This window comes from Diadema setosum, chromosome 17 (assembly GCF_964275005.1).
Source record: "Diadema setosum chromosome 17, eeDiaSeto1, whole genome shotgun sequence".
Lineage (NCBI taxonomy): Eukaryota > Metazoa > Echinodermata > Echinoidea > Diadematoida > Diadematidae > Diadema > Diadema setosum.
The window spans coordinates 22,987,649-23,002,450 of NC_092701.1; the positions used below are offsets into that span (position 1 = coordinate 22,987,649).

General features: G+C 38.5%; 1 protein-coding gene across 1 annotated transcript in view; it reads right to left on the reverse strand.

Annotated features, from left to right (window-relative positions):
* Positions 1-216: 216 nt before the first annotated feature.
* LOC140240849 (dolichyldiphosphatase 1-like) overlaps positions 217-14,802 on the reverse strand; it is a 36,564-nt gene continuing 21,978 nt past the window's right edge. The window contains exons 2-8 of the mRNA XM_072320623.1: positions 11,263-11,363; positions 9,743-9,827; positions 8,156-8,264; positions 7,268-7,366; positions 4,043-4,133; positions 1,057-1,184; positions 217-362 (exon numbers count right to left, since the gene is read on the reverse strand). Coding sequence (XP_072176724.1) covers positions 326-362; positions 1,057-1,184; positions 4,043-4,133; positions 7,268-7,366; positions 8,156-8,264; positions 9,743-9,827; positions 11,263-11,363 — 650 coding nt within the window. The 3' untranslated portion in view covers positions 217-325. The remainder of the gene's footprint in view (positions 363-1,056; positions 1,185-4,042; positions 4,134-7,267; positions 7,367-8,155; positions 8,265-9,742; positions 9,828-11,262; positions 11,364-14,802) is intronic.

The window sequence follows — 14,802 nt, forward strand, 5'->3', positions numbered from 1 at the left end:
GTAAGACCCCCTACCCTTCACTTTTCATTCATCTCTCATACATTTCAAATTGTTTTCATTTCATCATAATCCTTCCCCTATAAAATGCTTACAACAATCACACATATATATATATATATATATTTATATAGCAATATCAATCTATATATATATTTCATGGGTGAAAATAAATGAATAAACCATCGGCGGAGCCTGATGAGCTCCCAAGATCGCCGTTGTGTCGTTAGGACTGTTGCCATGAAGAAGGGACGCGGCTGCACCCCCGTCAGTCGCGGATGACTCGCCTGGGTTTCAATCTGGGGCGGGGCCTGGACCAGAGTGATGGTCATGACATCTTGTTTCCCAGCTTCCGTTGCCTGGTCCTGTGAGAAGAGTACAGGGTAGGGCCAGAGAAAGGCTGCATTAACATGTGATGTACCAATCCCTCTACTAGTCAGTGCATGGCAGTCTTTTTTTTCTTCTGTGTAGGCACTGTATTGTATTGCAATTTATTTTCCATCACAAAAAGATGTATAAACGAAGATGTATTACGTGAAGATTGATATTTTAACTGAGGGATGACCCTATTCAGCATTGCTATCGTAACAGCGCTGTTGTACAGAGGGGTCCCTAATTGCACATATTTTCAAGGCCACCCTGCAGGGCACATGGAACAATAAAGCAAAATACTGTAAAACTGGAAATTTTTGTGGTGTGGAGATTTTTGCTAATTTTTCCCGACATGAAACTAGCATGAAAATAAAAACACGCAATTACCTTCTTCTTGTTATATGTATGATATAATATATGATATGATATATTGATATATTATATGTATGAATGAAAAACAAAGGAAATTCATCGAACCAGGCCAAGTGTGAAATACAGCTCACCTGAAAATTTCCACTTTTACAGCAAATTATTTTAGGTTGTCATGCTTTGAGGGTGCAGGAACCAGCTCATGGAATACACAGAATAAAAAAAAAAGAAAATAGTGTACCCCACAGATCGACTGATATGTGTTATTGGGGGAGGATTATGGAGAGAGAAAATGATGCTGTATTATGTATGACTTGCCTTGCTTCGGTCCTGGCTGTGGTGTACTCAAACCACAGCACGTTGGGAATGAGCGTCGAGTCTCGGATGAGGAAGTATTCACAGATCGGCCAGGAAACCAGGTAGGGGAATAACGGCGTCAGGACAACCTGTCAGCATTGGGGGGGGGGGGGGGGGGGAGGGAAGAGACAATCAAAAACCAAGAGTGAGTGAAGGAATGAAGAACAGGAGGGGAGAGATATAAACATGAATTTGAAAGACAAACACACAGACACATAATATAATACATTTGGCATATATTTAGCAAGACTAATTTTTGCAAATCAAGACTTCCAGACAATTTTGCAAGTGCATAAATCCAGGATTGTGAGGTACAGCAATAAATGGACGGAGAAATGTATACGTGCACGTCATATTCATGTCGGGATTGAACTTGATATTTAAGCACATTCTAAAATGTGCAAAATGCATCCGACTCACAAAATTTGGGTTGATAGGTAGAAATGATAAATTGATGATTCAGGGGGAAAAGTATTGAAAGATGTGAGTAGGACAAGAATAGCTAAAAAATTATGTACAACATAAAAGTGGTACCTGAGAAAAAAGCCCCCCAAAACAAAAAACAAATATAACACTCGCAGAATAGGACATTTGAGGATACTGATGTGTGTGTGATTGAGAAAGAGAGGGAGTATTAAAGGTGGGTGTGGACTGCAGGTAAAATAGGATTTAAGCATTGAGGAAGTACAGTGAGTCTGAAGGAAATCAGGCTCAGGAAAAAAAAAAGAGTGTTCAGCTGAGATAAAATACTGTGAACACTGTGAAAGCTTTCTGGGGGTTAAATATAGCACTGGTGTTGGCCCAAATCGGCATTCGGGAAACCAGCCAACAATCTGTAGTCCAGTCGCGATCCCAAGGTAAAGCCTTATCAGACATTTTTTTTTTTCTCCTCACCAGGCCAGAAACCTTGCCTGCTTCCCTTTTTCCTCAAAAAATGTTCACAACATTGAAAAGCACACACTTGGTTCTCAATGACTCCATGTGTTGAATCATGGATTGTGAGTTTGGGATGCACAGCAGCATATACAGGTTTCCATTGCTCTTTTCTTTAACTTATTTTCATTCTATAGCAGAAGATCGACAGGCTGGTCAAACTTTATTTATTTATTTTTTTTTTTGCCACCATCAGAAACATAGTAAATTTCAATGACTTGATTTGATTTTATAACATTTTGAAATATGATTTCTTTCATGTGATTAAGCACAGAAGCAATGAAAGCTTGTAAGCAAGCAGTCGCAAGAATGTGAATTTTTTACTTCCAAAATGATTATGCCCAAAGAACAAAATTTGAACATTTTCTCTTTAGTGCACATTGCCTGACTTTATGTGGGACCTCAGGAACATGAACACTGCTTGAACAAGGGCAGAAGACTATATTTTAGGGATACATCTACATATCATATTTATCTACATGCACACACCACAAAAAATGTGCACGTGCACAAATGTATGATGCATTGATAAGGACCATAGAGTCGAAACCATTGACAAGTGCGTACTTGAGATTCTCCTGCTAAGAAGGCAAGAAAAAAAAAAAAAGAAACGTAATGGGGACGGGATATAATATTACTCTGGACATGTTTAAAAGCACACTTCAAGTACAACTCCAAACCACATTCAAGTTGGCTCTAGAAATGAATACTGTAAGAGTGGAAATTTTCATATGGGTAATTTTTCGCGCTCTGTTGAGTAACATGAATTTCCTGTGCTTTTAATTCTGCAGGATCGCAATATGAAATGGTATCACATACAACAAGCTAAATATATGCTTTTATTTTTGCGCTAGTTTCATGTTGCGCAAAATGAGCACAAATTTCCTCACCGCGAAAATTTCCACTTTTACTGTATAGTGAGGTGTGAGAAACATAATGATAGAAATTTAGCCCAAATCTTTAAGTCATGTATAATCAGGAAGGTACAGAATTTCAAAGTTTCTCACAGTTTCAGAAATTGGTGACACAAGTCACAACCACACACTCAATCAATTTGGTCAGTTTCCCACTGAATGGTGAATAGCTCTCCACTAAATTTCCTATCTCCCACATGAAACCAGTACTAAAGACTCATACCCCTTTCATAAACTCAATAATGCGGATAATATCCGCAACATTTGGTCGTAAAATCGGAGCGGGGATAGAATAATGCGCATTATTTCGACCCTTCTATTATCCGCATAATAGCAGCGTCGGGACCAGATTTTGAGTTTATGAACGCAAACCCAAATAATGCGGATAATTGCTGGGGTGCGGTCAAACGTCACCTGTCTTTCCCGCAGGAGGGACGTGTGCAGTCACCATGACGATTATCCGCCTTTTTCAGGACGGGCGCTCGTAAAAATAATGCGGATTATTTTCAGAGTTTGTGAACGCATTTTTTATTGAATTGTCCGCATTATTCTTATGCGGATAATAGGAGGATGAGTTTATGAAAGGGGTATCAGATGTATCCTTTGCCTCCTCAGAAGGGCTTAAAATTCATCTTCCACCATTTGGAATTTGTTTGCAATATATTGCAAGGGTCTGCCACGAAACTTGTCCGGCTGAAGCGATTCGCCAGGATAGTGGGTGGTTATGGAGTATGTTGAGATCAAAAGTGTAAAATGTGAAAAGATACAGAGGATGCACTTCCTAACTCATCAACCACAAACACGATTTGAACCACATCTTTGCGTAAAAACCAATGGAAAAGTTGTTGGGTAGTGAAATTATCATCTCTTAGAACATGTGTGCATTACTTGATAAAAAAGTGTGAAAAATTAAAAATTTCATACCTCTCTTCTATTACGTCTGGTTTTGATAAGGCCAGTGCCATCAAATATAACTCACACAATCGAAGTCATCTTGAATATGGCTTGGAATCATACGAGTGTGCTGCCGATAAAAAGACTGAATTAGCAACTGTGTTAAAGAACGACCACAATGTTGATTTCACAGAACTAGAGCTTACCTGAGTAATGATAAACCAAGGCACGGCAAGAATCACCCCCAGCAGGGCTCCACAGACAACTTGCCTTGGTGTGTGATACATCAGATAAACCCTGCAGTCATGAAAAATGTATGGTAGAAACATCTAAATTTAAATTCAAATTTCAGTATGTAACATAGCCCTTCTCCTGTCAAAATTGTACAAAAGTCACAAAAACATAATTATAGAGAATAGATTTATCAACATGTAATTAATACCTCACCCTACGCGAATGAAGTATAGGCTAGCCTTGGATACTGTATAGACTATATGTTTTGAGTGTCTAATTGTTGTTGTTGTTGTTGTTGTTGAAAAGGGACTTCCCAACAATTTTGTGAGAGGTTGAATTCACTATTGTGGAGTACAATAATGATTGGAGAAATGTACACTTGCTGAGTTTGCATCCAAGACACTACTCAAGAATGGGTGTCTCCGTGGTTTTGCACACAGAAGACCCTATACTGCATTAGGCATTTATGGTTCACACTCTGAGGACGACAAAAAAGTCACTATCACGGACTACATGTACTCCACTGCTGGCAAAAGATGATCCCATTAAAGGGAGTGAAGGAAACTGCCGGGGTGAGGGATTTGGTTATCTGCAGGTTTGTTTGTTGTGGGTTGTCTTCTCTTTTTCTCTTTTTTTCTTCTTCTTTGTTTGTTTTTTTTGAAGAGGAAGCTGGCAAAACTTGCACCGAATAGCAGACAGGATGCCACTGACAGTGGACGCTGACAGCGACCTGGGGCAAACGAAACAAACATCTGTTCCTGCTGCGTGGGGCATTCCTCTGATACTGTGTGGCACTCAACGCTGGCTCAGTTTACGTCCTGGTGCTGGTACCGAAGCCCCACCCTCTGTGTCAGCAGTCAGTGTATTCTTACCGCATAATGTAACCAATACTGCCTTGGCTAATCTTGTGTCTCTTCTTTAACCCTAACTAGACCGGGCTATTTAGGTAGATGATAGAGCCAAAGGGGGGGGGGGGGGGGGGGGCCTCCCAGGCCCCCCCCCCCCCTCCAGATCTCGGCCGTCGACCGCGCGATCGCAACGAAAATTGGCACACACGTTGCATGAAATCAGACAATTTGGTATAAATCACTAAATTAAGCTCAAAACAGGCACATTTTTTGTGTAAATATTCTTTTTAGTGTCCTTAGCAAATGTAAGAGAAAAAAATTGTGCTATCAGAAAAAATTTCTGAAGTATTCTATTTTTTGAATTTATTTCTTTGTTTTTTCGACTTTATGTTTTTCATTGTTTTTTCGATGAAATTTATCCGTGACATTGTTCCGAACAAAAGAATAGGTTATTAATTGATTTTAATCAATAAAACCCCAAAATAATCATACTTTTATGAAATTTGCCTGTAAGCACAGTTTGCATTGAAATTGTACACGAATTCACGTTTTTGAGCAATTTTTGGTCTGACATGCACATCAAATTTATGCGCAACTTCGGAACCGCACGCCAGGGCATCGCAAATTTGGTGTCAAAAGATGCGGGAGACTTGGAAAGAAAAAATTCATGAAACGTCGCGGCGATAGCTGTTTGCGATAGCGATACATCACGCGGAGGGGAGGGGGCCTGTGGTGCAGGGAAAATATGACTTTTTCAACCTGCTTGCAGATTTACAACACATACGTCATGGGTCACAAAGAATACAGGGACACATTCACACAATTCTAACAAAATTGGGTGTTATTTTAAGAATCATCTATCCCATCACTCCGACATAATGGTTTATCCATGTGAAGTTTTTACTATTTCCCTTCCTTCCAACTCCCAACTTCCTGAGTCGAAAACAAAGGGTTCACACAGACGTGCATAGATAGGTAGGTCTGAGTCATGTTGTTCTTCTGTAAACACATGACACAAAACTTTCCATCCCGTCGGCTGCATTTCTATACACAAAGTAAATGGGAGTTCCGGATGGTGGTCGTGCAAGAGTTAAAGGGTGTGTACAGTTCTGGTCGAGGTGAGGATTTAGCTTTTAATGTTTTGCGAGATATTCAGAAACCACTCTATGAGATGTCAAAGAGCATGCAGTTCTAAGGGGTATCAAAAGTTTATTCGATGAAAATCGGTTTTGAAATAGCTGAGATATCCAAAAACAAGGTGAAACAAAGAGATCCTAATAAAGTTGTGGCATGTCGCCTTTTATTATTAGCACTTTTTTGGATATCTCAGCCATTTGAAAACCAATTTTCATCAAACTAACATTGAATCCTTCTTAAAATTACATGCTCTTTCATATTTCATAAGAGGCTTTTCATTATCTCACTTAGGAATGTTCAAAACATGAATCCCCACCTCAACCAGTACTGTACAGTCCCTTTAAATGCTAATAATAATCACTCCAGGGAAAATGTGGAACTCTTTCTTTGGATTTCTCACATTTTGAATTTTCAAGAAATTTCTAATCAAGCTCAATACTTACAACTGCTTTTGTTCTCCAAAGTCTCATTTGCCAAATATTTGGTGGCTTTTTTCTTTCCAAGCCAATATTTTCAAACTTGAGTTAATGTACAACTATTGGGTGATTAAGTGACTGATGATGAGCTTTGAGCCACAGTTGCTCAAACATTGAAATTCATCCAATTTTCAATCAAGTCACTTTATAATGCTAATATTGGAAGAAGATGCCCCAGCTGTTCCCAATACAAGATGATGTATGCTTACAGCAAACAATATACAAGATTCTCAGTTATGAACACAGCATGAAACATACTGGTTGAAGTCCTTACCTAAGCCTTTGGTATCACAAAGACAAAGAGACTGTAGGATAGTTGACTGAGAATGAAATATGGAAAGAGAGCGTAACAGATAGTTTGATAGATAGATAACTTGATTGATAGACAGGTAGATAGATAGATTAGATAGATAGATATAGAGATATATAGATATATAGATAAACCGATAGATATATAAATTTATACATAAAATGGTTAGGACCCTTGAAAAGAAGTCCCAGATATTGGGGAAATGATATAGTTTCGACATTTGTTCGTATAAAAACAAGAAATGGAAAACAGAAGAGAGCACTATTTTAAAAGATCACTTTCATCACAAAAATACACACGTTAGTGCACGCGTGCAAACACACACACACACACACACACACACACACACACACACACACACACACACAAAGACACAAATCTGTATGTGCCATTAAGTCAATGGGACTGATAAAAAAGAAATCTCACCTGCTAAAAGAGACTAAAAATGCTAACATCGCAACTCCTACGGCTGCTAGATGCCTCCAGACCTGCTCAATGAAGATATTATTGTTCGGCTGGTGCAACCTGAAAATACAAGTTTTCACAAAAGTAATGTGTAAATACATGTACCACCATCACAGAGTTATGTAATAAAAAACCCTTCACTGAAGCAAGGAGCAACACATACTGACACATTCATCCTTCCTCTTTTGAAAAAATTGTTATCAAAATCCATATTTTAATGAACTCTCAGTACACACTTTTGCGAACCAAGGAGTGTACATGTACATGTAGCTTATTGAATAAAACAACAGGTTTGTAATAATTGTTGTTTTGAACCTCTGTGTTGTTATTAGCAACATAACTAAAGGCCATGGATACTGCTTAATGCATCATATTTCTTTATCTTGGTATTAAGAATGAAAATGTACCTAGGTAAGATGGAAAAACAAAAAAACAAAATTGATATAAAAACAAAAGTACTATAAGACAACATCTAAACTAATAATTATTGTATTCGTATTTACAGTAATTTGTTGCAGTACAACACTGTGCATTGATTCAGGCCTAAAACTTGACTGTGACCAGTCCTTACTAAAGGCTCAGGATATGCATAAAATTCACAAAAGCCTCAAATTATCTTACTTCTGTACTGATATTTCTATATTGAACATAAAAAATAACAATCTGTAGATAGATCTTCAACAGTGCAAGCACAGAACACTACCATTCCAACCTTCTTCTCTTTTTTTTTTTCATAAAAAAAAAGAACTCTGAAAATGTTTTTAACTCTTGGCCACTTTGATCACTGCTACGTAATAAACTAATCCAAAATAACTTTAGAATACAAATCATCAATGCAGCTTGCCTCACCGTATATAGATAAAGAGAATTAGGTATGTTGCAAAAAACCACATGAACTGTGAATGACTGGATGGCATTCCATACTCCGTCCGCAGACCACCGTGTAATGTGTTGTCACCTGCCCAAAATAATGCAGAAAGGAAACATATAGTTCTCTTTGGTACAGGCAAAAGTGATCTCAGGATTCCTATGATGGCCGCCACAATTCTCTATTTAATAGCCATTTACATTCGCCAGTGTTAAGGCCGCAATGCCGGATAAGCTGCATCCCGATATTGGCAAGGAAAAAAAAAAAAACAAAAAACTTCTGAGGGATTTTGTTCTGATCGAAACTTCATTACTTTTCTATGTTATCTTTTATAAGACTCTTTGTTATTTCTGTGTTTCAACATGTTTCCTAACAATAGCAATAACAATTGGCACATTGGCATAGTCCCATCCATGATTATATGTGTCGGTTAGGCAGGAGATTCTCTTGAATTGGAAAGACAATACAATAATTTGATTGTGCTGATGTATAGGCCTCACCCCGACTTTACTGCTTTATTTTTGTTAAAAATAGTGAGGCCTTATCGCTGGCGAATACAGTAGGCATGAAAAGCATGATGGGAGAGTTAATCGCAGGTATCAGTGTTTTGGGTAGCATCCCAGCGTCCCTATACTGAGACTTGTTAACATCATATCACAATGTTCACTCACAGTTGCATCAAACTCATGCTAATCATTTATGATTTCACACAACTGGTGCATACATTTTGCATACATGGAAAACATATTAGGAAAAATCATATTTGACAAGAATTAAAGTTTTAACATTTAAAGGGGATGGCTAGTAACTGATCAGTGGGAATCAATGGGAATGCTGGGGGATGTTTGTTCCAATCCTTGTGGGATTCATTTAAGAGAGCATTATATATCTATTGTTGTGTGAAAATTATTTGCTTCAGAATGGTCTCATATTCAAGTAATGTAGAGTTTAATGTTTCCCGATCGCCCCGCCACGTTACAGGCATGCTAACCTGGAAACATTAAACTGCACATTACTTGAATATGAGACCATTCTGAGGCAACTAATTTTCACACAACAATAGATATATAATGTACTCTTAAATGAATCCCACAAGGATTGGAACAATCATCCCCCAGCATTCCCACTGATTCTCACTGATTCTCACTGATCAGTTACTAGCCATCCCCTTTAAAGGGAAGATGTTCCGGAGAACAGCATACTAAATTGTGCTAAAATTGGGCGTCACTTTACAATACCATTTCTATCAAAGTACAGGATGCACTATATTTTATCGGCATTGCAAACATAACATTACACAGAAAATAAGAGAGTGTATGTAGAGATATTTCTATTAATACATATCTAGATATTTCTTAACTAATCTTCATGCATAAATCACCCAGTAACATTTGTTCTTGAGGAAGGCAAAAGTAACAGGTTGAAACTTTATCCACTGAAAACAGATGAAAATGTGGTGGCTTCTAAAATCTCAGCTGTTTGATGACTTAGTAAATCTGGATCAACTTCAGCTATTCATTAAACGAAATCAAATTAGCGATACATGCAAAGATTGTCAAGCAACAAACCTCGGCAGGGTCTCGGCTCTTGAATTGTGTGCTTGGCAACCCAGTTAACTCCTTCGCTTAGTACAATGCCACCAAAAAATGTAATCTGAATCATTAAAAAAAAAATTATATGTAAGTGAGAATGAGACAGTATGAACATACAAAGTTTAACAAGGATATTTTCAAGTCCTGGAATAGTATTATGAATTTATATAGTGAAATAAACATTAGAAAAACATAGTTCAGTCAGTGAAAATCTTGTCAGGAGCATAAAAAGTGGTTCAATTGATTTAATAAGCAATAACAGCTCATTAACTGCAAAAGAATCTCAGATGTAGTCACTGTCCTTGGTAAAATGAAACATACATTGCAGTTGCTTAATCTTTCTTTCCCCTTTTTCAGGGAAGAACAATTTTAATGTTAAGTACATTGTACTATGTATGTGAGCATAATTTGGATAAAGGCCATCCTACATTAATGAGTTGCTCATGACTGTACTTTTGGTTTAATTGACCTCTTGAAGTAGTTTTGAAACAGTTTCGGTATCATAGAATATCTTTGTATTTGCTTGTTTTTTTTTTTTTTTTTTTTTTAATAGAGGGACTGGGATTGGTGTATTATAAACTGGGAGTACAATTATGGAGAAGAGTGCATTCTGGCAACAGCAGCAATGCCCTGACTTGTTAGTCTTTTATATAGCTTCTGTTTGCATTGATTAACTAAACCATAGGAGGCTACTGTGTGACTTCAACATTCTATTCAGAGGTAGAGTAACAACAACCTAAATCACTTAGAAAAGTACATCTCAGGGATCATATTGACTGCAAAGTTTATAGGTCTGCAGAAACTGTCAAGTTATGAATTTTACTAGGTGAAAAAAAACAAACAAACACAGAAATTGTCCGAATTGTCATAAGGACTCCAGTGGACAGTATCATGTAGTAAATATAATATGTGGACAGGCACAGCTCATTTGTAACTTCGGTAATTTTAGATCTTCTGTGGAAACTGTTGAGAAGGAAATGAATTTTACTAGATGAAAATAAAAGGGAAATACTGCCCAAATTGTCAGATACGCCTTCAACTAAAGGACTCCCATGGACAGTATCATATGTAGCAAATACAATCAAGGAATGTGACAAAATATATCGTCGCTGGGGTGACAAGACCTTGTATCTGCAATTTTGGTGAGAATGACTTTTTTTTTATTAGTGGTCAAATAATAGGTTAAGTGATGTCCTGTCCAAATCCCAACTGTCTTAATCCAAAAATGAAGCCACCACGGCATGTCAAAGGAAAGACTATCCCATTTGCTACACTGCTCTGGCCGCCATGTTTTTTTGCTCTCCTGAACATTTGACATTTTGTAGATACGAGGTCTTGTCGCCCCAGCGACGATATGTGCATTTTCAAAACAAGGTACCTTACAACTCTTATGCTATAGATTGAACAATATGATATACTCTCCTTTCTCTTGTTTAACAAGGGTACAAGTGAAATGATATTGTAATGAGTTGGGAATGAAATGAGTCGTCACTCACGGTATGAAGCTCTCGTCTGAACAGCAGTAGAGTGACAAAGCCGACCAGGATTACGAGGGGTGCCAGGCTAATGTACGCTATCAGCTTCCCCAGCAGATCATCTGGATGCACAAAGAGATAGGTTGGGATTTGATTGGAAGCAACGGGATGACATCACAATATCCATTGCTCTTCATTCTGGTCACAAATCCGGAGCAATTAAGTGATCGACGGCACAAACGAAACATTTGCATCGATTCAGGAACTATATGAATCATAATGCTGAGGGCATGCAGATGCTTTGAGCGTTGAGAGATGTAAATGGAGTAAATACATGCACTTGTATAAACATCAGGCTTTCTGAAGGGTTTAACATAGAGCCCAAAGGTGGCTGAATGGGGGGACAGCATAAAAGTAATACATCCTGAGTCATAAATGACAACCCTAGTGAGATATTGCAGGGCTCCAAACTCATGTGTGCCAACCCTGAGAATTTCTCAAAGTATACATCTGAGGAAACTCTCATGCCCTTGTGCTGATCATAGGATAATTGCCCACACAACACTACAGAATAATTAAAATGAATACATAAACCAAATCTTAAAGAGACTTGTAGCTCAATTCTGACTTCGAACATGTGAAGAGCACTGCTGCATCAAGACTAATCCATTTTGAACAGCTTTCCTGTACAAACTGCTCTTTAAAGTGACTGATAGTTTTGGATAACTGGTATGAGCATGGAGCTGATATAAAGTGATAACATAATTATCAAGATAGAGTATACTATCACTCACTATGAACGCTTCTGTCCTGTATGGCACATAAAAGATGCTTTCAAAGCTGTACGAAGATGACTCTACTGGTTTGGCATGCATGGCCAGACACAAACAAGCTGTATACAAATGTACTGAACAAGTTTGAAACTTCTGAAAGTCTTGCACTTTAACAAGCTGATTCTCATCCTTGCATCCATTAAAGACTAAGCAGCATGAAGACCTTGTTACTACTGAAATGGGAAGGTCGGCCCGACTCAGATATGATATGGGAATTACCGTAACGAATTGCGAACACCTTTATGTGCAGCACACACCCAGCTTAAGGATCTCAACTGGAGTTGACTGTTACCGATAAGCATATTATGTATAGTGCACACATTTGCTGACAGGTACTTCTAGCAGGCTTACACTAGTTACTGTTTCTATTATATACCTCATAATTGAGATTCGTATCACTGATTGGTCAAAAGTATATCACATGACAAGGTGTAGTCCCGTCTATCTTGCCTTACGGTTTTCATGTAGGTGATAGAAAGGCAAAACCCTCGTGATAGAAAGGCAAAACCTTCGTGATAGTAGGTCAAAACCCTCGTGATAGAATTTGTAAACCCTCCGCGACTTTTGTACACATAACAAGTACACTAGACTTCGCGCGCGGTGTCCGCATATCCCCTCCAAGGACGTTCACTACGCGCATCGTATACAACACATTATACATGCACAATCATCGCACTATATTATGCGGAGCGCACAGCAGGCATGTTTCAACATGGCATGGTGATCGAGCGCTCACCTCCGTGATTTGAAGTGAGTTGAATCAAAGATCGTACACTTTGTCTTTATGATTTCTTAGGATCCCGAAGCAGAGACAAATCTCAGCATTGGAAATATTGAATTAAAACATGAGCGACGGGAAACTGGATGTATACTGTAATCTTCTTCCAAGAATTTATGCAGGAGCTCGCCGAAGGTCTTGTGACTCAATACCATGAGTGAGTACCGTGCGTACTGGGTAGTCTACGAAATGCACGAAAACCACGCAAGCGAGCGTTGTGGCCTGATTTTAGGGCTAACGTTAGGCCTAACGTTAGGCCTAACACTACAGTTAGAATTTACTTCGGTATTTGCCTAGCCCTAGATCTTGGTTAAGTCTTAAACGATGAGGTATATAAAACAAATATTAACTGCTCTGTATTCGGATGGTGGTGGAAATTATCACTCCCTCGGTGCTTTTCATACCGACCCTTCCATCACCCCTCGGCTAACGCCTCGGGGTGATAGAAGGGTCGGTATGAAAAGCACCTTGGGAATGATAATTTCCACCATCATCCTCATGAGCAGTCAATATTTGTATAATGTAACCCGGTGGGCAGTGACTGAGGAGTGATTCAATCACGCTACCCATCTACTGAACTGGGTTTTAATGGTCATAAAATTGAAAACTCCTTCATTATCACAAACCTAATTATTCTGACATTTTTCATATTTTGGTTTACTCCAAAATCATTGTGCACACAGTTTTTGCATACTCTTGCACTGTTCAACTGATTTCACAATTTACTGTAAAACATGATATATTCGCGGCATGAATTTTTCGCGAATTGGAGCCGACGGCCTTTTTTGTGGCATGAAATTTTCGCGAACAGTTACTGGCATTCAATGCATATAGTGTAGAAATGAACTTTCGTGTGCATTTTAATTTCGCGAATCTCCGCGCTCGCGAAATTCGCGCAATTAAAATGCACGCGAACATTCCTCGTTTTACAGTATACAACCTTAAAAATTGCATAACTTCTGAACTGTGGGAGGATGTTTCATCTTCTAAACCTCCTTCTCCCTTCCTCCCTCCAGGTTTTAACACCTACCATAAATGCATTCTAACTGCATCCCCTTGTAAAACTGCATCTGTTACATATGTTAACACTGGCAACCCTACCACATAATATGAGACATATCCTGTGGTGTCTTTGAAGTCTACTTAAGATGTGAACACACCTAATTGCTCAGTGAATATCACATGTCAATTGATGGCTAACGTCCATCAGCCTCTACTCACACAAGCACTGTGGACATTGTAACCGAACCATATTTTACAGCCTAATTCAAACTGAGGTAATAAAACATAATATATTCGCGGCATGAAATTTTCGCAAATTGGAGCCGACAGCCTTTTTTGTAACACAAAATTTTCGTGAATTACCACTGGCATTCAATGCCTATAGTGTAGACAAGAACCTTCGCGTGCATTTTAATTTTGTGAATCCTGGCTCTCGCAAAATTTGCAAAATTAAAATGCATGCGAACATTCCTCGTTTTACTGTAATTGCTCAGTGAATATCACTTGTCAATTGATGGGCAATGTCCATCAGCCTTTATTCACACAAGCACTGTTGACATTGTAACAGAACCACATTTTGGTAATTCAAACTGAGGTACACATTTGCATGGCACTCAAAGCAAAGATCCCTCACGCACCAAGATCACTTGTGTGAAAGAAGCTTCAGGTGTTTTTGCTTGTTTTGTTTCGCCTGTATACATGTGCATTTGTAACTGCGCCTTAGAGAAATAGAGTGAAATACACGTAAGGTCTTTTACACTTGCACACTGATATGGACTAATACTGTACGAGCTGAAATTTTCGCGGTGGTTTTATTTTCGCGAATTTCGCGAATCGCCTTCGAACCGCGAAAATAACAACACGCGAAAAAACGTACGATTAACTAAGTTCAGTTAGACCCTCGTAACCGCGAAATAAACAACACGTGAAAATGTCCTCCAAGTAGCA